Here is a 27,283-nt window from a genome sequence, read left to right as displayed (position 1 = left end):
TTTGGTATAGCAGCTGTAGAGACTGAGGACATTAAACAGCTGTTTACCTTGCCTGGCCTCTCAGAAGATCCTTCTGTTGTGGGGTTGCTGAAGGTTGAAGAACAACAGGTGCCAATTGCTACTGCCACGGTGCACCGACGACAATATCGCACCAATCGAGACTCCCTGATCCCCATTCATAAACTGATTAGACAATTAGAAAACCAAGGAGTGATTGGCAAGACTCGCTCACCCTTTAATAGTCCTATATGGCCAGTGCGAAAGTCTGATGGAGAATGGAGATTAACTGTGGACTATCATGGCCTAAATGAAGTTACGCCACCGCTGAGTGCTGCTGTGCCAGACATGCTAGAACTTCAATACGAGCTGGAGTCAAAGGCAGCCAAGTGGTATGCCACCATAGACATTGCTAATGCATTTTTCTCTATTCCCTTGGCACCAAAGTGCAGGCCACAGTTTGCTTTTACCTGGAGAGGTATCCAGTATACCTGGAATCGACTGCCCCAGGGGTGGAAACACAGTCCTACTATTTGCCATGGACTGATCCAGACTGCACTAGAAGAGGGTGGAGCTCCAGAACATTTGCAATACATTGATGACATCATTGTGTGGGGTGATACAGCAGCAGAAGTTTTTGACAAAGGGGAGAAAATATTCCAAATTCTCTTGAAAGCTGGTTTTGCCATAAAAAGAGGCAAGGTCAAGGGACCTGCCCGGGAGATCCAGTTTTTAGGGATTAAATGGCAAGATGGGAGTCGCCAGATCCCGACAGAGGTGATCAACAAAATAACAGCTATGTCCGCACCAACTAACAAAAAGGAAACACAAGCCTTCTTAGGCGTTGTGGGTTTCTGGAGAATGCATATTCCAGATTACAGCCAGATTGTACGCCCTCTTTATCAAGTGACCAGAAAGAAGAATGATTTTCAGTGGGGCCCTGAACAACGACAGGCTTTTGAACAGATTAAACAAGAGATTGTGCATGCAGTAGCCCTTGGACCAGTCCGTACGGGACAAGATGTTAAAAATGTGCTCTACACCGCAGCTGGGGACAATGGTCCTACCTGGAGCCTCTGGCAGAAAGTACCAGGGGAGACTCGAGGTCGACCCCTAGGATTTTGGAGTCGAGGATACAAGGGTTCCGAGGCCAATTACACCCCAACTGAAAAAGAGATACTGGCAGCACATGAAGGAGTTAGAGCTGCTTCAGAGGTAATTGGTACTGAAGCACAACTTCTCCTAGCACCTCGATTACCAGTACTAGGCTGGATGTTCAAGGGTAAGGTTCCCACTACCCATCATGCAACTGATGCTACATGGAGTAAATGGATTGCATTAATTACACAGAGGGCTCAAATAGGAAACCCTAATCGCCCAGGAATCTTAGAAGTGATCATGGACTGGCCAGAAGGCAAAGACTTTGGAATGCCACCAGAAAAGGAGGTGACACGTGCTGAAGAAGCCCCACCATATAATGAACTACCAGAGGATGAGAAGCAGTATGCACTGTTCACTGATGGATCCTGCCGTCTTGTAGGAAAGCATCGGAAGTGGAAAGCTGCTGTATGGAGTCCCATACGACGAGTCACAGAAGCCACAGAAGGACAAGGTGAATCAAGTCAATTCACAGAGGTAAAAGCCATCCAGCTGGCTTTAGGCATGGCTGAATGAGAAAAGTGGCCAAGGCTGTATCTTTATACTGACTCATGGATGGTAGCAAATGCCTTGTGGGGGTGGTTAAAGCAGTGGAAGCGAAGCAACTGGCAGCGCAAAGGTAAACCTATTTGGGCTGCTGAATTGTGGCAAGATATTGCTGCTCGGCTAGAGAAACTAGTTGTGAAGGTACGTCACGTAGATGCTCACGTACCTAAAAGTCGGGCAACTGAGGAACATCGAAACAACCAACAAGCGGATCAAGCTGCTAAAGTGTTCCAAATAGATTTGGACTGGGAACATAAAGGTGAACTATTTTTAGCTCGGTGGGCTCATGACACTTCAGGTCATCAAGGGAGAGATGCAACATACAGATAGGCTCGTGACCGAGGGGTGGACTTAACCATGGACTCTATTGCACAGGTTATCCATGATTGTGAAACATGCGCTGCAATTAAGCAAGCCAAACGGTTAAAACCTTTGTGGTGTGGGGGACGGTGGTTGAAATATAAATATGGGGAGGCCTGGCAAATTGACTATATCACACTCCCTCAAACCTGCCAGGGTAAACACTATGTGCTTACCATGGTGGAGGCGACCACCGGATGGTTGGAAACATACTCTGTGCCCCATGCCACTGCCCGGAACACTATTCTGGGCCTTGAAAAGCAAATCTTGTGGCGACACGGCACGCCAGAGAGAATTGAGTCAGACAACGAGACTCATTTCAAAAACAGTCTCATAGACAACTGGGCCAAAGAGCATGGCATCGAATGGGTATATCACATCCCCTATCATGCACCAGCCTCTGGGAAAATTGAACGGTATAATGGGCTGTTAAAAACTACCCTGAAAGCAATGGGGGGTGGAACCTTTAGAAACTGGGATAAACATCTGGCACAAGCTACCTGGTTAGTTAACACCAGGGGATCTATCAATCGAGCTGGCCCTGCTCAGTCAGACCTTCTACATACAGTAGAAGGAGATAAAGTCCCTGTGGTGCATGAAAGGAATCTGTCAGGAAAAACTGTCTGGATTCTTCCTGCAACGGGCAAAGGTAAACCCATTCGTGGGATTGCTTTTGCTCAGGGACCTGGATGTACTTGGTGGGTGATGTTGCAAGATGGTGAAGTCCGATGTGTCCCTGAAGGTGATCTGATTCTGGGTGAGACTACTTAATTCTGAACTGTATGTTGTTGCTGCATAAGTGTCTTTCAGGTTAAGACAGTGGTGATGAGACTGGAGCTAGCTTCATCAAGTGGCGTCCAGTAACCTCCTCGAGTCTGACATTTTGAACCTGCAACCCGTGGGCACGAACCATGACAAAAGAGAGACTGCTGAGAGACTGCTGGCCAGAGAGACTGCTGAGACTGCTAGCCAGATGGAAACCCACAATCCTGAACCAAATGAACTTAATGAACTTTTTGTATAGAGATGAATCATAAACTAGTGATGCATATATATATTTGAAAATGAAAAGGTAGTGGTGATCCGAGTATGACGTGAATGGTATGGAATAAGGGGTGGAATGTCCTGGTTTGGCCCAAACCAGGCCAATTAGTCTTAGAGAAACCAAGGTCACTGCTAAATTCCTCACTGCTTATGAGTGAAGAGCTGAAGGGGGCTCGCACCTGCAGGGAGGAGCAGACAGGGCAGGTGGCCCAGAATTGACCAACGAGGTATTCCATGCCATACATGTCATTCTCACTTTCCTATTTATCACTAACCCACTGCCTCCTGGAGGTGGGGCCCAGGAGGGAGGGGCCCTCCTGTCTCCCACTGATTGGTACCAGCTTTGCCAATTCTCCAGTTAAAAGCCTGTAGGTGTGATGGCAGGGAGAGCTATTGCATTTTCCCCTCTGCCTGTGCTGGGGGGAGCTACTGCATTTTCCCCTCTGCCCGTGCTGGGGGAGCAACTTTGCCTGAGGAGAATTTCCAAGCTCTCAATCTTGGCTTTGTATATATTTGTATATATTTGATTATTTCTATTATTATTGTTATTATACTCTTTTTCATTATTATAGTTTATTAAAACTGTTTTAACTTTCCAACCCATAAGTCTCTCTCCCTTTTCCCTTTCCCTTAGCGGGGGGGAGAGGGTTAACAGAGAGCATCTGCCACCTGGTTAATAGCCGGCCCAGCTTTAAACCGTGACACCAGTTAAGTATATTATTTTAGTAATCTGAATATACTGTATTACAGATTCAAAAAAACCAAAACACTAACTGATCAAATATTCTGAGAGCTGTACTTCTCTATACTTTGAACAGATAAAATATGTTCCCATTTTGCTATGGGTCACCTAATAAATACAAGTTGGGAAAGAAGGAATTTATTATAAATTCTATATTTACACAGTTTTTCCAACAACAGTACTTTCACTCATGTAAACAGTCACCATCAAAATTCTGTTTTACTTAATGTGTAAAAATTTCTGTTAACATACCTTTGTTTTCATCATCCAAGTTTATTATGGCATACATTTCTCTCAGGTCTGATAGATCATGGATTTTAATGCTAAAACAAAAATAAACAGTCATTCTCACTAACATAAATCTCAGTCATCATAAACTGGAAGAAACCCAACCCAATCAAGACAGCCTAATGGAGCAAAAAATAGAGCTCTAATGCAAAATGCCTTCCGTTTCCTAAAGAGCAATACACACTCATTGTTATCCGTCACTCTAAATAGTACATCACTATCACTGTACAGAAAGATTTGCTCAGAGAACTAAAATTTGAGGAAAAGGCACAAATCCAATTTGAAAGAACCCAGGGAAGGGAAACACACACTATTATTCTCTTTTGACCGGTTACAATACAGATTAGGTTAAAAACACTTTCCTTGGAAAACCTCCAGTCTCTTTAACTATTTTTTTCCTTAATTGCTTACACATTTCTACTTTTATATAGATTGCAGGTAAGACCAAACACCAGAGAGGAGGATATCAGGATATCAGCATACTCAGTACAGCTTTAAATCAATTGCTCTCCTATTGCTAAGCATATGTTTATGTCCATCAATAAATCATAGTAAAGAAATCTGGACATTTTTTAGCCAAGTAACATAGTAGAAAAAGAAAGAATCAAAAGGAATAATCTATACTAAAGTTTATTTTTTTTTGTTTACAACTAATTACAATACAGTTAATTACAATTGCAGAGATTTTGGTCAAAATTAGCTTCTCCTAACTTTAGGCAGAGAGGTAGTTCCACAGAGCAATTCATCTCACCTTCTCTGCACTGACTTCTTAGGGAGCCCTGAAGCCTTAAGGAGCCTAGCTTTAATGCGTAATAACTACAGTTATGTGAGATGAATTCTATTCTTTATGTATAAAACTACCACTTACCAATTGTCTCCACACGATGCAGCTTTGTTTAACGATTGTGATATAGCAATGCTGCTTAGATTATCCTTATGATTATGAGCTTGAAAGATTTCTTGACCTATCTCACGAATGTGTGTAGAAATGACTACAAAACACCCTCGTGAGAAACCAATCATGATGTAGCCGTCACCATACCTGTTACAAAAAAAACCCCAACAATTAAGAGATTTATTTATGCAATACGCAAAATGCATTTTCTTCAGACTACTGGGGTAACCATCAATTCCTCCCTTTAATAGGAACAATAATCAAATTATGGGAATTTATATATAAAAAATAGAACAATATAATGTAAAATAGATTAAGGGAAAAACAACCAAAGATTCTTAAAAGACAAAACCATGCTCGTGCTCAGAGTTCACTCATAAGTCTTTATTCTCTCTTCTACATTCTATAATGCCACTTTAGCTGCATACATGGCAGCGATGCCAGGGGAAAGACTTCTGGTATCTTCGTTGGAATAAGCATGCCAGAAGACAGAAACTTCCATTTCAAGATTCTGGCTGACTTGGTCCCACCAAAGCTATGCTAAAAATAATAATGCCAGTCACTGTGCCCTTATGGCATACTACTGCAAACTGAGTGGAAGTACCAAAGCTACAGTCTGTATTTGTGGATAGATAGTCTGTTTACTTTTCATAGTGTCAAGTAGAAATAATGAGGTTAAGGCAGAAATAGTTACAGCATGTAAGGTTGAATTCAAACAATATCTCATCAGCTTAGCTGCAAAAAAATCATTGCAAGTGGAACAGTCCAGGTATGCCTTGTTAGACATGTGACCATAAATGAAGAAGCATAAAGCTACAGGTTTTCTTACACAGTTGTAGTGTAGAGGGATAAATGTCAATTCCATGCTGACTGAACAGGCATTAAAAGACACAGTGTCATGATTCAAAGATATAGAAGCAGTACAGCTACTTTCTGGGTACAGAGCTGAAACTTCTAGCTTGGGATTTCTTCAAAGGAACATTACCAATTGGATTACATAGCAGGGAGGCTACCAGAACTTTGCACAACTTTGTAAACCAACAAACTAGCTGTAGGATACAACTCTACCCCTAGCTCTTCCATCAGTTACTCATCCAAACAGAAAACAACCTATAAAACCCCCAGTTTAATCTACGGTCAGGACAGCAACAGCATTAGTGTTCTAAAGGCGAGCATATCAACAGTGATCATATTTGAAAATACAGCTTTTATAGCCATTGAATTGTAAGTAAAACAATTACAAAATGTAGACGACTTTGTATTTGGAAAAGAATTACTAAAAAGGCTACAAAACATCCAAGAAAAATCCAGTGTAAGCAAGGGATATATGATTTAATTTCCAGCATTTATCAGAACTACTGTGAAAATCTTCAGCTTGTTAATACTAGAATGCTTCATTAAGAAAGGTCTGCTCACCATCTGTAGGTTACAATACTGCCATAAGGCTGCTGAAATTTCAGATCAATTGGGTTATCAGGATCATTCAAATTAAAAAGGAAGAGAGTCTTCTTGCCGACCACTACACTTACCTGCCAATGAATGAAAAGAAAAATTAACTTGATAAGAATGGCATCACTTTAAAATAAGGCTCTGCATCTTCACTAAAAGATGAGATTTAAGACTTTCGATACTCCTTAAGAATCCCCTGGATCTGAATTCTGCATCTTTATCAACAGTGGAAGAGAATTTCAGGATATATCCCTTGTGAGCCAGTGGTTCACAGACCTAAATGCAAGCCCACCAGAACACACATCTCATATTCAAGACTCTTCCCTACAGAAGCATTAAGTCAGCTCCACTTCCTCAGAGGAAAAGGCAGCAGGTCACATGGAGCTATCCTGTTGGACTACTCTCACTTGAATTATGACGTGTTTTTTGATCCACAGAATTTTTATCTGGGAGGCTGAAGGGAAGACTATCACAACACTGCTATCTCAAGTAACTTGCCCAGATTTCAAAGAGAGAAAGTTCCAAAAGCAACAGCCTGTTCAGCGTGTATTAAACGTGCAATATTTACAGTTTGATATCAGTCTAGGTGAGTGTGTTTTATTTCATGAATCCCATAGAGATGTTGGACTTCATAGTAGAAGACAGGATGAACTTGGTTTTTTTTTTTTTAAAGATTATTTTTGTTACTAGAGTGTATGTTATTATCAGGCAAGAGCAAAACATTCATTTTAGAAAAAGGAGGAGCAGCTTGTTTCACCTTATTCTTTGATAAAGACACTTTGAAGGGCTATTTACAAGTTTACTTTAATTACCTTCTGTTCCAGCTCTCCTTGTCTAAAAAGAAGAAAATAATTTATTCCTAAAACAAGAGCTGGAAGAATGAAATACAAAGCTGGTATTTTCAAACTGAGAAAAAAGGCATATGTTGACCTAAAAATCCATTAATCCAGAATTTCTAACTCAAATTCTGACCTGTAATTCCTAAAGTTACCCCAAATATAAAAAGTACGTTTTCTGCCTTTTAGAACAGTTTGCTTGTAATTCCACTGCAGCTTAATGATGAAGTTTTTAATAAATACTATTTCTTAAACTCCTCTAAGAAATTACAGGAATTATTTTATGTTGCAGGGTAAGATGTTAACTCTAGTACTACTTATTTTGATCCAACTTGCAGGGTTGTTTTTTTTCTGATGTCATAACTAACAGCCTGGAAGTGACTGTTATCAAGCCAAGCCTCCCCCCAACAACAGACACCTAGACAATAAATGCTATGTGGTTTAGAGTTGCTGACAGATCATCCAAGCGCAAACACCAAGAGCTACAGAATTACAGAATGTTCCGTAACATTTTACAGCAAACTTGAGAGCTGTAATAAAAAACCTGCAAAGCCTAGGCTATCGCATGCCCCAGGAAGCAGCAGAAGAAATCAAGGCTTAAGTCCTCTGTTCACGCATTTTCAAAATATCTGTTAATTAAATTTCCCTAGGAAGTAGAAAACATTTCACTCCATGCAGAGAGGCAAAAAATTCCCAAAGGTCCCTGTCAATGTAAACATGGGGAAAAATTCCTTCTTGACATCTATACTCTACACATTAAATATGACTGTAAGAATTTAATTATGTTGTACAAGTATATAGATCTGGATGAATTCTACCACAGTACCATCCTTCTATCCATGGATTTTCTGTCTTGCCATGGTATTTCATTGCTGATCATTTAATAATATGCTCTGCTAATAATTGCCATTACCCCATTTTTCTGTACTTGACCATTGACTGATCTGATGAACTTTGATTCATTCAAGAAAGACAATGAAACCATAGCCATTTAGACAGAGACAGGATACTGTTCACATCAGAAGACTGACACGAGGGCTTTTATTCTCATTGATGCTGAGGTTTGCATAAGATGAAAACCTAGAAAGCAGTGATCTGTTCCTAAAATTGACAGTTGAAAATCTGCCCTCTGAAAGGCAGCATCGCTGCAATTTTGACAATCCTGCTCCATTTCCATCTGCCACATGGCATATACTGTGATATGTTTATATTGTATGTATTTAAGTCCCTGCACACATCTCCATCTATTATGTTAACTACCACTGCAAAACTGCTCTGCTACCTATCATATTGCTAACCACTGCACTCTGTTCATCCTTAATGAACAAAGGGCTATGGCTTTACTTCAAAGGAAAGTTTTGGAAAAGAAAAAAAAAACCTTCAACACCAAATTTTAAGTCAAGGATGAAAAAATTGCTTCCTGGCCCATACTGGTTGTCAGGAGAAACCCTGAAACATCAGATTAATGCTTTTTGAAGTATTTTGTATTGACTTCTTACTGTGCTTTCCCTGGTTGATATTCTTTCATCAGTCTTCATAACTGAGAACTGCATATCACTGGGATCTGAGCTCACTGAGGTCTGCAACAAAGAAGTTCAGATTAAGAAATCAACAGTTAATGTATCAAATACTGATGATAAGTAATTGCATTATTCCTGCACTGTACATTTTAGTGTTAAGGATATATAGATAGTGTTGTGTCTCTGTTTAGCCCACACCCAGGGCTAAACAATAACCAGTTGTTCTATCACCCAAGACCTCTCCCCAGCTGAGAAAGGGAATTGGGAAAAGGAGGGAGACTCACAGGCTGAAATTTAAACAGAATTAATAAAATAAGAAAACCAGTATCAATACAAAAGACACAGAGTTATACTCAGCCCATAGAGTGGTCACAAGTTCCTCCAAGGATCACAACCATTGAGAAGAGAGGAGGGAGAAGAGAGCAGAGCAAAGTACCCCCCCATCCCTACCAAGCTTTCCCATTTATAGTGGACGTAATGTTAATGTTATAGAATACACCTGTGGGCCAGCCTGGGTCAGCTGCCCCGGCTGTCACTGCTAATGGCCTTGATCACCATACCATGGCTGGCCACAAACTGAAACAAAATGTAACAGAAAATTGATTCTATAATTTTTATCCCAGCAAAACCAGGACATGTTGTTATTGCATTTTGTACAAAAACTAAGAAAAAAGTTGGAGAAAACATTACCTTGGTTTGGATCATAATGACATGTTATCATGGAATATATTGAAAAAATACCTAGGAAACAGTTAGAAATCCAAATCCAAATAGAGAAGGAAAGATCCAGATGAGGAAGACAACTTGCAAGATGATATTATATAGAGAGTACTAACTGAAGTGGTACAAACAAGGTCACTCCAATGCACATTCAAAGAAGGAAGACCAAGAATAAGGCATACAAGTTAAATATTTACAATGCATTTTAATATGAACATACCTGATCTGGTTTAGGTAGTGATAGCAATCTAGTTGCTTTTGTAGTCAATATGAGGCTACAAAAACCTCACAAGCAAGTCTTGCTTAGGTCTCTGCTGTCTCAGCTACACCACTTCTACTACCTAAGCCAGCTAGTTTAAAGCACAGACATACCCTAATAAATTTGTTAGGGTATTCTTCTCCAATTGTGATCTTCAGACATAAAGATGGAAGCATATGAAATGAACTATGAAAGATTTGTTCTTTGAAAATCTTGAGTGAAACACTATTCATTGAAGTTAAAAAAGTGAACTATATTCATTTGCACATTATGCAGCAACTGTCATTGCTTGGAAGGACTGTGATGTATGTAAACAAACAATGCTTGATTAGAGAATCTGAGTGTACTTGGAGGAAGCACTGGCATCAGCCTCTCAACAATGCAATGGAGGTCCAGCCTAGGGGTAATCCTTGCACATCAGAGGCAAGATCTTTGCTTAACTAATCTAAAGCAAAACCAACACTAAAAGTACTTCCTAAAGACCTTATAAACAGTCATGTGAGAGGTGTCCTGTGCTGCTACTGGGCAAGTCAACCTAAGACTGCACTCAGAGGATCCTCTTGTAACAGATACAGATCAGGATCAAGGATGAGAGAAGCATGTTTAAACTGGACCACAGCAGAATTGCAGAGACTCTAATATCATAAATCACGTTGCATAACACAGAGGCTCAGTTGTTTAGGTACGCCCTCATCCTACATGAGGTTTCCTAAAGGCTCCTTGTCCTTGAAAGCAGCAGAATTGAAAAGGCATAAGCTCCCATAGGTCTCAGCTTTCACAGGAACCAGGAGTATTAACGATGCCTTAAAATCAAATGGGGGTTATAAATACTACCTGTCTTATAGTATCCCCTTCCTGATTGCTTATAGTAATCATTTTGTCTTCACCGCCTAGAGCCAGAAGGTTTTCAGTACTCCAACAACCACAAGTAATCCGCTTAGTGTGCTTACCTGAAAAAGAAAGAAACCTATACAACACAAATGAACACAACAACAAAAAAAAATCTGGGATGGAAATACGCTCTGTCTGGCCACTCAAACACAGATTGTCAGAATGTGAAACAACTTATCAGAGCAATTACAAATTCAAGAGTCATTCTTTTTTTAAAATCTTCTACTCCCAGAGGGAAGTCTTTTGACCTTATAAGAACTTGCACAGCCCCTGTTCTTTCATTTCTTTGCATCAAATTTCTGGGGACTGTGCTATATCCGTAACCTTTCTGCCCAGAGGTAGATACCCTAAGCAGGTAAGAAAAAGTAACTTAGCAACAAGAACAACGACACAAATCCTTTGCAAGAAAGATAACATAAGTTTCCCATGAGGCAGTATCAGGTATGTGTATATATATTTTTAACTTACCATACTATAAAAATACTCTGGTGACTACAACAAAACAGAAGGTGCAAGTTGAGTATGAGCACGTTTTTGACTTGCATGTTCATATACAGAACTAAAAAGGAATCTAAGTATATTAGCAACATTCCACTTTCACATGTGCAAGCTTAGTTTCAAACCAACGCATACCAAGAACAGGAATCTTGCGAGAAGTCTGACGGTTATATATCAGTAAGTTTCCCTTTGTTGTTCCAACAGCAAGTAAAGTTCCAACTCGAGACCATAATAAGAAAGACATTGCATCCCTAAAATAAAGAAAAATTTTACTTTGTATAGTAGAGATTCCTTTAATGTGCTTACTTACAAAACCATTTTGCATATTTGTTTTGAAGTTCTGTGAAATCACACAGACCAAGACGAATTTTTAAATTAAGCAAATGTTCTCTACAAATATCAGAATTATTTAAGTGTGTGCAAAATAGTGAAAGTAATGAAAAGTTGTATGAGGTAATATAATAAGACTTGTACAAATGGAAATATGTCTGCAAACATCAACAGTCTTTGATAGAATCATGGGTAATTTGGCCAAATACGCAGCTTTAAAAACCACTCAAATATACTATGAAGGTACATGAAATTTTCCAGTCACTTTCTGCGTTGTTTTTTTGTGCTTCAATAACCCAGTGAATTCAGCCAGCTCCAAGTGAATAGGTCTTGAATAGTTATAGTCAATGTACTAAGAAAGAAAATCATCTTAACTTCAAGTTTCAGATACAGCAAGAGCTATTTTGGTGTATATTTAAGGGTACACAGATAAATACTACACATCACATTAAAAAAAAAAGCCTCTTAAGCAAAACAATTTTAATCAGAATTTTCTAATTAGTGCAGTTATTTCCATTAATGCTTCTCCCACCTTTTTAAATTTTGCCGTAAGCATGCAATAGCAATTTGAAACAAATTTCAGATATTAATTGACACATGAAATGACCTTCAATATATATTTGGTTTGCATGTGAGGGGTTTTGTTTGTGCTTTTCTAATCTCAAAAAGAGAAGGATACCAGAAAAGCCTGATTATCACTCCATTTGTATGTCTTAGTGTTTATTCTGCTTAAGCAATAACACTATGACAACAGAAGGATTAGGCACTTCAATTGATATATACTGTTCTAGCGAGACTGCCTCCAGTAAGCAATTTACCTCAGATATTAGAGAGAAAGATCATGAAGGAATTGCAATAACCACATACTCCATTCTGATAAAGTACCTTCTATGTTCTTTTTTGCTTGCATACTGGCAAGTTACTCTTCCCCCCCCCAAGTATTTGTTCTTACATGAAAAGGAGGTACAATATTGTCTATTCCTTCACACAATATAGCGTCTATATACATCTTCATAAATTGCTTTGATTATATAAATAGCTATAATGTAAAACTGACCTATGAAAAAACCCCAAACCCCTGCTTGGGAAAACTTTACCAAAAAAAAATAAATTTTATCCCATCGTTGATGTATTCCACTAGAAAAGAAGATTATAAACAGTAATCATTATAACACCTGTGCTAAAAAGGCATATTATTGATAATATGTAATAACTAATAAACAATGACAAAAATATAATGACTAAGAAATAACTGAGTAATCCACAAATACCTAAACAAGATGTCTATATAATGTTACATATCACAGAATCACAGAATCACAGAATGTTGGGATTGGAAGGGACCTCAAAAGATCATCTAGTCCAATCCCCCTGCCAGAGCAGGATTGCCTAGACCATATCACACAGGAACGCGTCCAGGCAGGTTTTGAATGTCTCCAGAGAAGGAGACTCCACAACCTCTCTGGGCAGCCTGTTCCAGTGTTCGGTCACCCTCACCGTAAAGTTTTTCCTCATATTTATGCGGAACCTCCTGTGTTCCAGCTTGCACCCATTGCCCCTTGTCCTGTCAGTGGATGTCACTGAGAAGAGCCTGGCTCCATCCTCATGACACTTGCCCTTTACATATTTATAAACATTAATGAGGTCATCCCTCAGTCTCCTCTTCTCTAAGCTAAAGAGACCCAGCTCCCTCAGCCTCTCCTCATAAGGGAGATGTTCCACCCCCTTAATCATCTTCGTGGCTCTGCGCTGGACTCTCTCTAGCAGTTCCCTGTCCTTCATATAATTAGTTAGACAGTAGGAAGAAGTAATCACTTTAAATTTCTCATTTGTATGTACAATCATTTGCTTGTTTTGAAACTGTTTTCTAACATGACAACATTCTACCAACAAACAATCTTCAAAAAGTAACGTTATTAAATCATGTACAGGTTAAGTCACTGTGTATTTTGTGCAAAGTGCAAATCTTTTACTTTTTCAGGAGTGGAATAACTTGTATGGAAGTTATTTTTTGTTTCAGTGCAGTTTAAGTTCCATTTCAACGTATGCATATACGATATCAGGCTGTAACATATGGAAATATCCCATCACCAAATATCCAATATTCCAAATGAATTTTACAAAGCACAAGTGTACATGTTAATGGAAATACGGAATATTTCCATATTCCAGACATGGAGTTTTCAACCTAAATCTGGAAAAAACTACCATCATAGAAATCAACATAACCCCCATCCCCCAATTTTTCCAGCTGAACTGAATTTTTTTGATTTAATGGATAAAACACTCCAATTTTGGTATCTTTGACTACCTAAAAAAAAACCCCCACACCACCAAAAAAAACCCCAAAACATACACAAAGGAAATTTAGAAATGAAGGGTTACATCAGAAGAAGTGTTTGTCTCAACTCAAGTAAATAAAATAGCAGCGCTAACCAAAATTAGCTGTTTCTCTGGTGGTGTTTCTTAGGGTAAGTGCCCTAACAAACATGGGACAGATTCGTTTCCACTCTCTTTCCTACAGATAGAATGGTTATGTAGAGTGCAATAGTTCAGCGGAATAGATTCAAAGCAGCTGAAAGTTTCACTGTTGAACCAAGCTTATTTGTTAACCCAATGGTTGATTGTTATGTAGGCCTCAGGAGAGATTTCAGTCTGTGGTCAAATTCAGAAAGGTAGGGATTTGAACCTTTGAGTAGGATTGCCTTAGATATCTCCTCCTATCCTAAACCAGTCTGCTTTGTGAGCAGCATCTTAGTCTCCTTATAAATCTAAGGGGAAAAAATCCTAGCACCACTAAAATAAGTTCCCTTACTTTTAAGCTCCCTTTTTCTTGTGTGAAATACTTTGGAGAAAGTGTAGCTGGTGCAGATACACAAAAAATTCACCCGTCCTTGTTGCTACCACAAAGTGGAAACATTGAAGAGAAGCTCTCTGGGGACTTTGGCACTGTTAATAATGTAAAAAGAAACAAAACCCCTATCAACCCCAAAACCCCCACCCAGAACAAACACTTCAAAGCCAGCAAATCATACTGAAAAGAATTTAGCAACAAACTGTAGCACATTAGTTTAACAGTATATGTGCTATGAGGACTCCAATAAAAACACGATCTTTGCAATACATATTCCACATCAACAAGCCACAGTGGTCCAAGTCTTCAAATACACACCAAAAAAAACCCCACTTTCTTACCTCATGCCACTGTCTACTTGGCTTGTTTTGTTTGTGTTCGCATCCCACAGAAATATGGCACTAGATTTGTCCGTGATAATCGCTAAAGTATCTCCATCTTTATCCCAGTCCATAGCAACACAGTTACTGAAGGAAAAAAAAAAGACAACTTTCACTAATAATGTTAAAATATGTTTGTAAGTGGACAGAAACAGCCAGAATTATTCCGTTGAAGTCCCTGTCCTTCCTTTTCCCTCCCAAGCAAACTCTTAACAGATTGCAGTTTTATCTGTAAAGTGTACTTTTATAGCAACCACACCCTTACTCAAATCTCATAGAAATGACAGAGGCTGAAAGGAAGGTCATGAAAAATAGACTGCTACCTAGTACTTGAAATACTGCCACCTTGTTTTTCAAGACACAGTGAAAATCCCCTGTAAGGTTCTGTTTTGCTAGAGGGTATTCAATGTTGGGATTATTTTTCTCATAGTTCAACGAGCGTAACGAACTTGGACAAAAAACCTATGCAGAAGCAGGAAAAATCTCTATTTGCAAATAGTTCCCAGAATGAAGAGAACAGCAGACTTACCCACAAGTCTCTAGTGAATTGGAAACAGTGTTGTTTACAACACATATTTAAAGCAACATATACTGCAGGCTAAGAACCTATGCCATCTGACACGACTCTTTTCTTCCTAGATAAGTAAGTTGATATTTTCAGGTTAAAAAGTATCTCTGCGAAAAATTTCACTCTCATTACCACTCAAATGAAAACTCCTAACGGAAGCAATTTCAAAAGTGTCCTACTGTAAGCTAATTCAGTAAGCCTTCAGTTCTAGTTTCTCCTCTCTTTCTTTTTAAAACCTAAGCAGTTTATTCGAGAGAATAAGTATGGTCTATTCCCAAAACAGACCCATGAACACTTAACAGCCAATCAGAACATCAAGAGCAGGAATAACAAGGACAAAAACAAAAAAAATAAGGAAAAATGCAGATTGATAAGTAGTAAACAAAACAAATTCTATCAACAAAACAAATTCTATTAACATAATGCTAAGAAGATGCTTATAACATCAACTATTACAGCAGAGAATATTTGACATTCTGAACTCCATTCTTATGCAAGGAGAGGTCCAGCAGTTAACTGCAGCTGGTTAACAGTTAACCAACAAATAAAGAAGCAAAGTTTGGCCTGAGGGGGCGAGCCTCCACATAAGCACACTTGTTTCTGTTTAAACTGTATATCACAAAAATTGAGTTTTATTCTAATAGTAATAATTAGAGAGAATTTATTCTTCAAACACAGCAAAGGGTTGGAAATAAGAATTCAAAAGACCTACCTAATCTAGGTCAAAGATTTGCTGATGGGCCTCAAAAAGTCAGTACTATTCAAACTACCATAAGCAGACGTTAATTATTTTGACAAGCCTTTAGGATATGTGGTTATCATAGAAGTTTTTTTCTCCTCTTTGCCTTGCCATGAGAACACAACATTATTTTAAAACTGATTTGGATGTTGTATGTTTCCCTGAAGGAAAAGGTCACATCTGTCCATTGATAAGGTAGTGCTATCAGTGTCCATCAGTAAGGTAGACTCCCCTTCACACCACCCTCACCAACCCACATGACAGTAGAGGATCCTCCGTCCAATACAGGCTCTTCTGAGAGTTCATCACTGATTGCACACAGCTTTCCTCACTTTTGGCAGTTTGCTGGAGAGAACGAGCATTTATCATACATGGTATAAAATACAGTGTGGAATGAGCTGGGCCATGGATATCACAAAGCAAAGACACTGCCATAGCGAGCCCACATTATAAATAGCACCTAACCAGAACTGGGTTTTGAAACAAGCAGCAAGATGTGATGGTCAGTAAGATACAAGCCAGTCTGGTAAACACAATGAGAACTGCATCTCCTGGTTTGGTGCAAGGTAGCAACTACCATGAACTGCAGAAACTCTATTTCCAGAGAGTCCTTGGAGAGTGAAGTCATTCTGGCTCATATCTACCAATGATACAGGGATATGTAAGTGACATTCTGGAAATGAAAGTTAGACTTCTAGATTAGAGGCTTCAGGTTTAAAGCCTTAGTGGAAGTTTTGCCTTGACTAAGAGCTCCACCTTAATCAAAATGAATCAGCTTGTTAGAAATAACATAAAAAATCAGGGATTTGCATGAATACATAAGCTAAGAGCAGGTAAAATACTAAAAAGAAATGAGGACACAAATGAAACTATTGCTACATCAGGTAGCAATGGTGCTCATTATAGAGCAAAATGATATGATGACCTGGTGTCAGTGTTTGCACCTAGGGATGTTTTCTCTGGACCGTATCTAGCCTGTTCCTATGGACAGATTGCATTTTAGCAGTTAGACTGCACCTTCCAAAGCACACCACTTTTTAAATTTCATCTGAAAGGAATCCAGTTCTAACACTCCAACACCACTGTCTGATGTGAACCAAAGTGTGATAAGCAGGACGATGAGTGAGATTCACTTCAGAAGTACACTCTCGAGCTAAAGTAAAAACATCAATGTATACATTATGCCAGTGACACAAGCAAAATCACTAAATCAAAAGGATATCTTTCCTCAGTAAGGCTATGATAACAAATTACTAGAAAACTGACAGTAGCAAGAAAGCAGTTGCAACCAGCATGACGCAGATATATTGTATACAACCTCGTTATATCCTTTCTTAATATGATAGATCTTTTTCTAACACATAGAATCATAGAATGATTTGGGTTGGAAGGGACCTTAAAGATCATCTAGTTCCAACCCCCCTGCCACAGGCAGGGACACCTTCCACTAGACCAGGCTGCTCAAAGCCTCATCCAACCTGGCCTTAAACACTGCCAGGGAGGGAGCATCCACAACTTCTCTGGGCAAGCTGTTCCAGTGTCTCACCACCCTCACAGGAAAGAATTTCTTCCTAATATCTAATCTAAATCTACCCTCTTTTAGTTTAAAATCATTCCCCTTCGTCCTGTCACTACATGCCCTTGTAACAAGTCCCTCTCCAACTTTCCTGTAGGCCCCTTCAGGTACTGGAAGGCTGCTCTAAGGTCTCCCCGGAGCCTTCTCTTCTCCAGGCTGAACAGCCCCAACTCTCTCAGCCTGTCTTTATAGAAGGGGTGCTCCAGCCCTCTGATCATCTTCGTGGCCCTCCTCTGGACTCGCTCCAACAGCTCCATGTCCTCCTTATGTTGGGGGCCCCAGACCTGAATGCAGTATTCCAGGTGGGGTCTCACGAGAGTGGAGTAAAGGGGCAGAATCACCTCCCTCGACCTGCTGGTCACACCTCTTTTGATGCAGCCCAGGATACAGTTGGCCTTCTGGGCTGCAAGCACGCACTGTCGGCTCATGTTGAGCTTCTCGTCAACCATCACCCCCAAGTCCTCCTCCTCAGGGCTGCTCTCAATCCATTCTCTGCCCAGCCTGTATTTGTGCTTGGGATTGCCCCGACCCACATGCAGGACCTTGCACTTGCCCTTGTTGAACTTCATGCAGTTTGCACAGACCCAGCTCTCAAGCCTGTCAAGGTCCCTCTGGATGGCATCCCTTCCCTCCAGCGTGTCGACCACACCGCACAGCTTGGTGTTGTCGGCAAACTTGCTGAGGGTGCACTCAATCCCACTGTCCATGTCGCCGACAAAGATGTTAAACAGCGCTGGTCCCAATACCGACCCCTGAGGAACGCCACTCGTCACTGGTGTCCACTTGGACATCGAGCCGTTGACCATAACTCTTTGGAGCGCGACCATCCAGCCAATTCCTTATCCATCGAGTGGTCCATCCGTCAAGTCCATGTCTCTCCAATTTAGAGACAAGGATGTCATGCAGGACAGTGTCAAATGCTTTGCAAAAGTCCAGGTAGATGACATCAGTTGCTCTTCCCCTATCCACCAGCGCTGTAACTCCGTCGTAGGCGGCCACCAAATTTGTCAGCATGATTTGCCCTTAGTGAAGCCATGTTGGCTGTCACCAATCACCTCCTTGATTTCCATGTGCCTCAGTATAGTTTCCAAGAGGATCTGCTCCATGATCTTCCCAGGCACAGAGGTGAGACTGACTGGCCTGTAGTTCCCCCGGTCTTCCTTTTTTCCCTTCTTGAAAATGGGGGTTATGTTTCCCCTTCTCCAGTCAGTGGGAACTTCACCAGACTGCCACGATTTCTCAAAAATTATGGATAGCAGCTCAGCAACTTCATCTGCCAGTTCCCTCAGGACCTGTGGATGCACCTCATCAGGTCCCATGGACTTGTGCACCTTCAGGTTCTTTAGATGGTCTCAAACCTGATCTTCTCCTACACAGGGCAGTTCTTCATCCTTCCAGTCCCTGCCTCTGCCTTCTGCGACTTGGGTGGTGAGGCTAGAGCACTGGCTGGTGAAGACTGAGGCAAAAAAGCCGTTGAGTACCTCAGCCTTCTCCATATCCTGGGTAACCAGGTCTCCTGTTTCCTTCTGGAGAGGGCCCACATTTTCCCTAGTCACGTTAATGAAGTAGATTGAGTTTATTACTAATAAGGAGTGCTTTGGGTAGGAGAATATATTTTTCTGACTATCCTTGAGAGCTTATTATGAGTTCTGCTTTCACTGAGTTCTGCTTTCACTGTCAGATTCCATACATGCTCATCAGTTTGTGTTCTTTTCCAGGTATGTCTACCAGAGATAGTATCTCTTCCTACAAAGTTCTCACATTGTATAAGCACCTCAGCAGAAGAGAAGAATTTTTAAAGAAAATAACAAGGAAAATAATTCAAACCCATCTTAGTACCTACCCTGGTAAGTTGATTTCATTTCTCTTCTGACCATGACGATCAAAAATTTTCACAGTACGATCACCTCTAAAAAAGATTAACATATAGATAATTCCCTTTCTTCATCAGTGATTTCTATGGACAAATGCAATAAATATTTGTAATCTTACCCTGTTACAGCAAGGAAATTTCCCAAAGTTTTCTGCCAAGCAAACTGCACAGGGGAACCAGACCAAGCTTTTTCTAATACACTGAATACTTGCTGGGAGAAAAAAAAAAAAAAAGTGAGAAATTAAACGTCTTAAAATCATAAGCATGTAACAATAAACAACTTCCTAACATGTCAGCAACTGCGACTACTATGGAGGAAAAAAAAAAAACCCTCAAATGCAACTTTTGGGTGATTCGAATGCACCACAGTACCAAAAATTCCACAGAAAAATATTTTGGTTTGTGCTGGAAAAATTGAAGTTTCTGATACTGGGGTGTCTGCATTAAGAACTACTATGACTCTATCACAACTGTTATTTTTTCTCTCACAGAGTTACTGGAACAAAAAAATTGCATGAGATGCTCCCCCTTCACATCCAAAGACCAGAATGTTTAGTTCTCTAAATTTCATGGAAAAGTCTGGAACCAGAAAGCATCCCTAGTGTGTAAAACACAGAAGGCTCAACATCTACACTTTTAAAGTTATTTAACTATTTTGTCTTCTCTGAATTGTTTAGTCTTAAAAGCTAAGACCTCAAAGCTACTCAACTTTAAAAAGACTTCTGACTAAGAAAGTTTCTTGGCTTCCTTTTCTTTTCACACTATCTGCACAGATTTTTCTATAATTTTGGTGTAAGATAAAGCCCACAAATTTGTTTCACAGCTTGCCATCATGACTTTTTTCCTCCCACGTCATCAGATAAACACCAACATCTGGTATCCACCAAACACCTGGGCAGGCTCAAGTAGTTGCCACAGGTTCCCCATCTCTTCTTTTGGCTGAACATAAACTGAGGCATTCTTCAAACTGAATGTGCATTTTACTCGCAAGAAGTGTAAAAATATGAGCACCACATGCTGTAAGCACAAACATCTGACAATTATGCTTGATTTTGAAAAAAAAATTTAATAAAATCTGTAATAAACCAACGACAAAGAAAATAATCATGGGAGCACAGGCAAGCGCCAGCTCTTCGTGCTCTCACTGTGCAGTAACGCATAAACTAAAACCGCCAAAGGGGTTTGAGTAGGAAACTTTCCTTTTGGCCCAATCATTTCACCGTTGCCCGAGGAGGTTCCTCGCACCCCTCTCCGCTGCCAAGGCCAGCGTTAAGGCACCGGCCCACGGCCCCGGGAGACGGTACAGAGGAGGCAGAAGACCCGGCGTCCGGCGACGCGGCGCCTCAGGCAGCTGTCACGAGAAGAACCAGCCTGGCCGGAGTCTGAGCCTCCAGGGGCCGGGAGCGGCCTTGGCTCCCCTGAGGCAGCCATACCCGCGGGCTGGAGGCCGGCACGAGCGCGCGGTCCCCGCCGCGCCCCCCTCCCCAGGCCGCAAGCACCGCCCGCCCGGGGCGGGCCTCGCTCGAAGCCCCCGATCCAGATCGTGCAGCGCGGAGCGGGAACCACAGCCCCTACCGCCCGCCTTCGACCCCGCCGCCGAGGCTTCCCGGCGACCCCCGCCGCCCGCGCGTACGGCGGCCGACGAGACTCACCTTCATCGCGCCCACCGCTCGCTGCGCAGCTCCCACTTGCGCATGCGCTGCACCCCCCCCCCCCCCCCCCCCCCGGCCCCTCAGCGAGCCAGGCCCCGCCCGCTCACGGCGTCACTGTCACCGTGGAGGCGGGTGGAGGAAGGCGGAGGAAGGCCAGCGCCAGCGCTGCTGGAGGGCGGGGCCCCCCCCGCAGCCACTGGGGAGGCGCGCCCGAGGCGCCAGGCCACAACGCGCCCCTCCCCCGGGCGGCGGGGCGGGGCCGCGCGGGGGCAGGGCGGGAGCGGGCCGTAGCGGGGACCGCTGCGCGGCGCCGTGCGAGCTGGTACTCGGAGTACTGAGAGGGATGAATAGTTTCTCTAAAACCAGAATCCCAACCAGCGGAGCAGTACCGATAACATCCCTGAGCGGCACCTGTCAGGTCGCGGACGCACGTACGCAAAAGGGGCGGTAAGCCAGAGAAATGAGGCGCTAACGCAGCACACGGCATGAAGTTCAGCTGTATTCAGTTGCAAACAGTGCAGGTTTCATTGCAAAGTTTCATTGCTTCGTAATTTCTTTTAAAACAATAAATAGTTCACTGAGAGCATTAACACATTTAAAAGTACAAATGTACAAAGACTTTGGGTATCAGACACTTCAAACTTTTGAAAAAACATTCAATGAGCTCACAGCTTCCCATTTTCCATTACAAACACACGCGCGTTACCCACTGTTCTGAAAACGTAAGGAACAAGGCACAGAAAAGCAAATACAAAAAGACTTTCTGAGAACATTCAAAGCAATTCTGTGTAACAGCATGGGGCTCAAGAAAGGCAAATTATAAAGTATCTGAAACAATTAGATAAATGTTAAATAAGGTAACTAATCTGATATAACCCTACAGGGCACACATAACTGCTGTAAGACGCTGAACGTGCTTAAATGGTGGCAGTTAAGCATCTTGCAGGATTGGGCCCTTTACATTTTTAAGTAACCTCACTAAAAAGACAATTGTTTCATTTCATCTTATAAAATTATACTTTTCAAATTAGTGCAAAACCTCATGTAAAAATGTAATTAGTCTACATGTAATGGAATGCTTCAAAAATTCCAAAGTGCAAATATTGAACTTAAATTGGTTAACTTCTAATCACACTTTAGAATTCTTCCAATAACTCATGCTTATAGATTTTTTCCTTAAAAATAGCAGAGTAAATATAAGAACCAAAGTAGAGAAAAAGGTATGATGTTCTACATCTCACATAAAAACTATGAAAATCAAAAAAGTATACTGGATGTCAAAAATCTCCGGCAGAAATTATTAAATAGCAGATTTCTGTTAGCGTAATATGACAATATTTAAAATAAGGCTTTGGTTAAATAAAAGGTTTGCTAAACTAGGAATGATGATAAAAGTGCAAAAGATTCACCAAATACACAACTTCATTTCCAAGGCGGGCATTACGCCTGCCATTTACAATGGTTTGCATTGGTTGTCAGCCTGCATTGTTAACATCTCAGATACCTATAGCCAAACATGTTTATTATAGGCAAATTAAATAGATAGGGTCCAATCCTACAACTTGTTTCACCCCGAGACAGACTCAATTGTATCGGTGGAAGTATATCCATTTATAGCATCATTCCTCTGCATGTTTGGGGGATCAAGGCCCATTTGACTATTATAGTGAGTTCACTAATGAGTTTACTCATTTCTTAGCACTTCCTCAACAGAAGTCCTCTGCTGGCAGCTGGCTGGTTGCAGCTGATTTTCTTACAAATATAATTCTCGTGACATATGGGCAACAAAGACAATTTTTTAAAAAGTCTTAATGTTGGTCCGTAAGAACAACATGTACATGTTAGCTCGAGACCAAACACCTTGCCTGGTAGATATCCTGCACCTTGTGTTTATTGGTACACTGGTGGTTTGCTTGAGGAAAAAAGAAATCATCTGAGTCTATGGAGGAGAATGTCACCTTCATAGAGAAAATAATTTACAGTTTTACAGTCACAACACATGCTCCAGCTCTTCCTAAGCACAATGGTGCAACCTGTAAGCAAAAAAGAAAAAAAAAATCCATGAGATAAATGCTTTCAGTATTTTTTCCCCCTAAAACTGACAGTGTTTAGTTACTGCTTGTAATAATAATTATACAGCTGCAGCAGAGTGGCAATATCACCCACACTCTGTTAACATCACTTTAAAAAAACAGCAAATTGGTCCAAAACTTGGATAAAAACTCACAGAAAAGGTGAAGTTATTTTATATGATAGAGTGAAGCACTTTGAAAGCAATAGGAAACCCCAAGAACATGAAACAATTCTCATTGATGATTTCAATTACTTGGTATTACAGGAAAAAGAATCCTTTGTAATGGTACAAACTGGACACCGGGCTAGATGGTCTGACAACTGAGTAATGGCTAGCAAAAAGATGCATTTTTCTCTCAAACAGAAAATGCCAAACATGACAGGGGCAACCTCCCCTTTTTACTTGAATATTTGATAAAATCCTGTTAAGAGTTCTTGAAATCAGAATAATTTCCCAGTCTCTATTCTTTTTTTGTAAACAGAAGCTACTTCTGACAAGACCCTTTTCTGCTGAGATTCTGTTGGACTTGAAAAGAGGAAGGTAGTTTCTAACACCCTAGCTTCCCCTTTTAAACTTCATAGCATTGAAATGTGTGTGAATAGCACACTATGTGCTACAGAGATTCTGCTGAAGACAAAAAAGGGTGTTTATGCCAATGCCCCCATTTCTTTTTTTCCCCAGGAACAACAGACTTATCCTGAGCTGCCTGTGGCTCCAACAAACTTCAGCTGAGAAAATTCCACTACCCTCTTTTGAGTCGTGTGTGGATGAAGCGGTGGCAGACTGCTGACATGAGAGAAGGAAAGTATACAGACACTTCCAAATCCCTCTAGGAAGGATTCAAAACTGTCCTATATACTGGGATCACAGGATTCAGTGAGATATAGAGGGTTAAGGATACAAAGGTACATACAGATGGTCACCACATAGACATCATGCGAGATTCATTTAGATGCAACAGTGAGAAGCACTGTGTCTCTCCTCTGGTATGCTGCTTTTTTTTCCTTTAGCAGGACAAATAATGCCATGGGTTATCATTATCAGCACTGCCACTGACAGCCCCAAGCTCTGATGAGCCTCCTGGATGACTTATATTTCAAGATCTTGCAGCAGTATGAAGTGGCGGGAAACGGACAGCTCAGTTTTCTGTGTTACAAAGATTTTGATAGAGAGCAGTTCAGTTCTGTTTTTGAATTAGCAATTTGGGGCTATTACTGGGACAGCATATTCAGGAGGTCAGAATTCAGCTGCCTAAATACTGGTGTCTAATGCTATTCTAGATGACCTTGGACATTCATCCTGGCCTGCAACTGGACTCTAGAAGGGCCTTGGTCTCCCACAGATTCTGTGCTGTATCTGCCAGCCTTCTGCAGATGTAACTGCTTTAGGGTATCTGCAATGGCAGTAGATACCAAAGGACAGCCTGCCCAGGATGTCCTTGTGTGTGCTTTTCCCACAGAAAGGCACATTCCTGGAGCTATAAAAAGTAAAAGTAACCAAGCTTTGAATTGACAGTAATGGTTTCTGATCATGAATTGGAGATTTTTTTTTTTTGAGCTGGGTGAAGAGAAATTGGAAAAGGCTTCCTGAAAGTTGCACACACTGTACATAGCATTCACATCAGGAAGGGTTTATGAAAAGATGACCAAAACTTTGAAGAAATTGATAAACTTGCTGAGAGACAGATTAGAGCTAAAACTAATCTACATTTATCATTTATCTTCAGAATAGGAAGTCATGTAAACAGAACCCTTTATGACAGTTTGGGGAACATGTCAATAAACCTTTTATTAACAGTAGTTGAAATTCTCAGAGAAAATAGCTATAGTCTTGCCACAGAAAGAAGGGCAGTTTATTAGAAGTTAACAACTGTCTGTTCAAAATAAATCATTAGACAGAAAAAAAAAAGACCACAGACTAGTAAGAAAGTGCTTCTTAGAGAAGGAGTATTTGAATTCTCCTTGTAAAAAGAGGCACACTTGAAATAACAAGATAAATAGTAGCATATGGTCTCATCAGAAACTATACCTGTGTCCATTCATTTGTCTGGGGATCATAAGACTCCACTGTATTAAGGTATGTTTGACCATCATATCCTCCGACAGCATACAACTTGTCACCAAGAAGACATACTCCCACTGCATCTCTACTAATGCTCATAGAGGCCACAGCAGTCCATATATCTGTTTTTGGATCATACCTAAAAGGTAATTTGTGTTATGCTCTAAAACTGTTGCCAAAATTCAACAGAAAAAATGTACTGTAATTGACACTCTCATGGTAGTAGAAAACAGGTATTATTAGGGCAGCACAGATTTGGGTGTTAATTTCAAAGGACTTTTTCCCCCAAATACTCTCTTTGAAAATGTTTCTTTAGTCATCTGGTAACACAGTCAATACTAGCTACGTATCTACTTTGTGCTGCTTTCCATATACATACAGCTGCTCTTACTCCGTTTCTTATTCTATGTCTAAACATACCACTCCAGAAACAGTTCTGCTGCTACACTGTAGTAGAGCAAGTGCTTGCTCTAAGTGATAACTACTGCTGGTCAAAGCACAGGCTATTAAAGTTCAATGTGGTACTAAAGAGAGTTACTTGCCATGAAAGATGACCATTTTCAAAAAAAAAAACCCAAAAACAGTTTGAGAAAATTCTGGGGGAAATGCAAAACCATTAAGACAATTCACAGCACTTCTTTAATCATAGCTCCATATCATCAGAAGCATCAGCACAGTAAAAGACAGGTAGTTTAATGAAAAACATTAAATGTGATTCTCGAATAATATCAACATTCTTTACAGGTCAAACTGAGAACTACATAGGAGAGTTCATGCTATTCTTACGTCAAGGAACATATTTTAACCTGACTGAAAAAGACAATGTTAAGATTACAGATGCTTACAGCAGAATGAAAGCACATGCTGTAAATAGAGGTATAATGTAGTGAAAGGGTGATTAGTGAGCAACTTATATAATTTACTTTTCAATTTAAGGTATTTTATAATTAATTTACAGATCGATGTGTTTATCTGGGAAAAATTACTTTTATTGCAAACTATAGTGGTAAACAAATACTCAAAAGCTTAGTGTGGTTTTATGAAACTTAATTTTTTAAAGGAACTATTTCTATGAAGTTAATGGTCCTCAATTTCATCTCACTTAAACAGCGAGCACAAAATGCATTACAAAATGATTCCCATTTATTAACGTGTTCTGTAACTTTATTTCAGAGACTACTGATGCAGAAAAATACATGGACCAAGCTTTCCCTTGGGCTTCTAATTATCTGTATTCCTCTAAAAATTTGGTATTTGGTAAGATGTAGCTTCCTATCTACAAACCTTTCTGGGGTCTTTTTAGTGCAACTTCCATATATTAAGTGGTACAGGCCACACTATATATTTTGGGGTCTATTAGGACACTGAAAGTTTGAAAACTACAGCTCTGTTTTGTGGTGGGTTTTTTTTGTTTGTTTTGGGTTTTTTGGTGGGTTTTTTTTCCTCTTTTTTTCTGGTAGAGAGTGAATCACATCTCCCAGCATAGAGAAATTCAGTAAAAGGAGAAGACAGGTGATGAAGAATCATCTTTGTAAGTGTTGGGAGATAACAGGAAAGAAGCGAAGTTTTACAATTTGGGGGGGAGGGAACCTATTGAAGCATATTTCAGAAACACTTGAAATGCCAGCGAAGACTTAATGCAGTGCATTATGAAGTACTTACTGTCATTTTAAATTATTTTATGAATCACACGTGCTTCTGCAATTTGTAATACAGTCATTCATTAATAACTATGTAAAGACACACTAACTTTGGAATGACTGAATTACATGTCAGTTTCCCAGTGTCATCAGAGGATACAAGAAAGAATAGGATATTTAAGGATCCACAAACCCTGACTGTTAACTCCTTTAAAAGTTGTAATATGACCTGAAACAGACTTCTCATGTGAAAGAAGCTCTGCTCCATTTTTAAAAGCATTCAGTTCCAAGTTGTTCCCAGTTATCAATCATAATCCATTCAATGAGATTGTG

At 40.4% G+C, this 27,283-nt stretch overlaps 2 protein-coding genes across 18 annotated transcripts in view; both read right to left on the bottom strand.

Moving 5' to 3' along the window:
- The window catches only part of WDR19 (WD repeat domain 19), a 57,474-nt gene extending 36,268 nt beyond the window's left edge, over positions 1–21,206 (bottom strand). For all 4 annotated transcript variants that reach the window (XR_011048495.1, XR_011048496.1, XM_068404276.1 and 1 more), the window contains exons 1-10: positions 21,176–21,206; positions 19,643–19,734; positions 19,494–19,559; positions 14,729–14,854; positions 11,339–11,454; positions 10,649–10,764; positions 8,815–8,895; positions 6,447–6,559; positions 5,004–5,177; positions 4,100–4,170 (exon numbers count right to left, since the gene is read on the bottom strand). Coding sequence is in view for 2 of the 4 variants with exons in the window: in XM_068404276.1 (XP_068260377.1) it covers positions 4,100–4,170; positions 5,004–5,177; positions 6,447–6,559; positions 8,815–8,895; positions 10,649–10,764; positions 11,339–11,454; positions 14,729–14,854; positions 19,494–19,559; positions 19,643–19,734; positions 21,176–21,181 (961 nt within the window). In the remaining 2 variants the exon portion in view is untranslated. The remainder of the gene's footprint in view (positions 1–4,099; positions 4,171–5,003; positions 5,178–6,446; positions 6,560–8,814; positions 8,896–10,648; positions 10,765–11,338; positions 11,455–14,728; positions 14,855–19,493; positions 19,560–19,642; positions 19,735–21,175) is intronic.
- Positions 21,207–21,661: 455 nt separating this feature from the next.
- The window catches only part of KLHL5 (kelch like family member 5), a 72,498-nt gene continuing 66,876 nt past the window's right edge, over positions 21,662–27,283 (bottom strand). For all 14 annotated transcript variants that reach the window (XM_068403243.1, XM_068403242.1, XM_068403239.1 and 11 more), the window contains 2 exons: positions 25,278–25,449; positions 21,662–23,208 (listed from right to left, as the gene is read on the bottom strand). In XM_068403243.1, the coding sequence (XP_068259344.1) occupies positions 23,152–23,208; positions 25,278–25,449 (229 nt within the window). In that variant the 3' untranslated portion in view covers positions 21,662–23,151. The remainder of the gene's footprint in view (positions 23,209–25,277; positions 25,450–27,283) is intronic.

Source organism: Nyctibius grandis, chromosome 6, assembly GCF_013368605.1.
Source record: "Nyctibius grandis isolate bNycGra1 chromosome 6, bNycGra1.pri, whole genome shotgun sequence".
NCBI classification, from domain to species: Eukaryota; Metazoa; Chordata; class Aves; order Nyctibiiformes; family Nyctibiidae; genus Nyctibius; species Nyctibius grandis.
The sequence above is the reverse complement of the archived record's forward strand: the minus strand, read 5'-3'. Positions and strand labels throughout refer to the sequence as shown.